At 52.8% G+C, this 1,465-nt stretch overlaps 1 protein-coding gene across 1 annotated transcript in view; it reads left to right on the top strand.

Moving 5' to 3' along the window:
* LOC107307545 (alpha-actinin-4-like) overlaps nucleotides 1-1,378 on the top strand; it is a 21,371-nt gene extending 19,993 nt beyond the window's left edge. Inside the window, exons 7-8 of the mRNA XM_015851058.2 lie at nucleotides 15-96; nucleotides 1,128-1,378. Of these exons, the coding sequence (XP_015706544.1) occupies nucleotides 15-96; nucleotides 1,128-1,363 (318 nt within the window). The 3' untranslated portion in view covers nucleotides 1,364-1,378. The remainder of the gene's footprint in view (nucleotides 1-14; nucleotides 97-1,127) is intronic.
* Nucleotides 1,379-1,465: the final 87 nt, after the last annotated feature.

The following is a 1,465-nucleotide window of genomic DNA, read 5'->3' as shown; positions in this document are numbered from 1 at the left end:
CTCCCCCCCCCCAGGACGACCCCGTGACCAACCTGAACAACGCCTTCGAGGTGGCAGAGAAATACCTGGACATCCCCAAGATGTTGGATGCTGAGGGTGAGCCCCACAGCCAGCCCCATAGCCACCCCATATATAACCCTATAGCCACCCCATATATAGCCCCATAGCCACCCCATGTATACCCATATAGCCTATAGCCAGCCCTATAGCCACCCCATATATAACCCTATAGCCTATAGTCAGCCCCATATGCCCCTATAAGGCATATAGGGCTGTTCATATGGGTTCTATAGGGCCGCTCTCGTTCCCTATGGGAGCTATAAGGCATATAGGGCTGTTCATATGGGCTATATAGGGCCGCTTATCCAGCCCTATATATCATATAGCATCAAACCCAACCCAGCTGTGCTATATAGGAACATATAGGCAACATATAGGATCCCTTTGAGTTACCCAGCCCTATATATCATATAGCATCAAACCCAGCATCCAGCTGTGCTATATAGGAACATATAGGATCCCTTTGAGTTACCCAGCCCTATATATCATATAGCATCAAACCCAGCCCAGCTGTGCCATATAGGAACATATAGGAACATATAGGATCCCTTTGAGTTACCCAGCCCTATATGGCATCAAACCCAGCATCCAGCTGTGCTATATAGGAACATATAGGATCCCTTTGAGTTACCCAGCCCTATATATCATATAGCATCAAACCCAACCCAGCTGTGCCATATAGGATAATATAGGATCCCTTTGAGTTACCCAGCCCTATATGGCATCAAACCCAACCCAGCTGTGCCATATAGGAACATATAGGATCCCTTTGAGTTACCCAGCCCTATATATCATATAGCATCAAACCCAACCCAGCTGTGGTCTGGTCCTCCCATCACCGCACGCTCCCTATGGGGCTCCCTATGGGTCTCCCTATGGGGCTCCCTATGGGGCTCCCTGTGGGTCTCCCTATGGGTCTCCCTGTGGGGCTCCCTATGGGTCTCCCTATGGGTCTCCCTATGGGGCTCCCTATGGGGCTCCCTATGGGGCTCCCTATGTGCTCTATAGGGTCTCCTGGCTGCTCCTTCACGCCCCCCCCGCGCCCCCTCCCCTATTTCTCCTCTCAGACATAGTGGGCACCCTGCGGCCCGACGAGAAAGCCATCATGACCTATGTGTCCTGCTTCTACCACGCTTTCTCAGGAGCCCAGAAGGTGAGAAGGCTTTTGGGGGGGGGGCTTGGGGGGCAATGGCTGCTGGGTATTATGGGGAGGGGGCTTTGTGCAATGGCTGCTGGGTATGGGGGGGGTGCAGGTAGATGGAGCTCTGAGACCCCCTATGTAACTCTGAGACCCCCCATGTAGCTCTGAGACCCCCCCTATATAACTCTGAGACCCCCTATGTGGATCTGAGATCCCCCCCATGTAGCTCTGAGACCCCCCATGTAGCTCTGAGACCCCCCATGT

This window comes from Coturnix japonica, unplaced genomic scaffold, assembly GCF_001577835.2.
Source record: "Coturnix japonica isolate 7356 unplaced genomic scaffold, Coturnix japonica 2.1 chrUnrandom663, whole genome shotgun sequence".
Lineage (NCBI taxonomy): Eukaryota > Metazoa > Chordata > Aves > Galliformes > Phasianidae > Coturnix > Coturnix japonica.
Note: the sequence above shows the minus strand (reverse complement) of the source record. Positions and strands in the feature narration are given on the sequence as shown.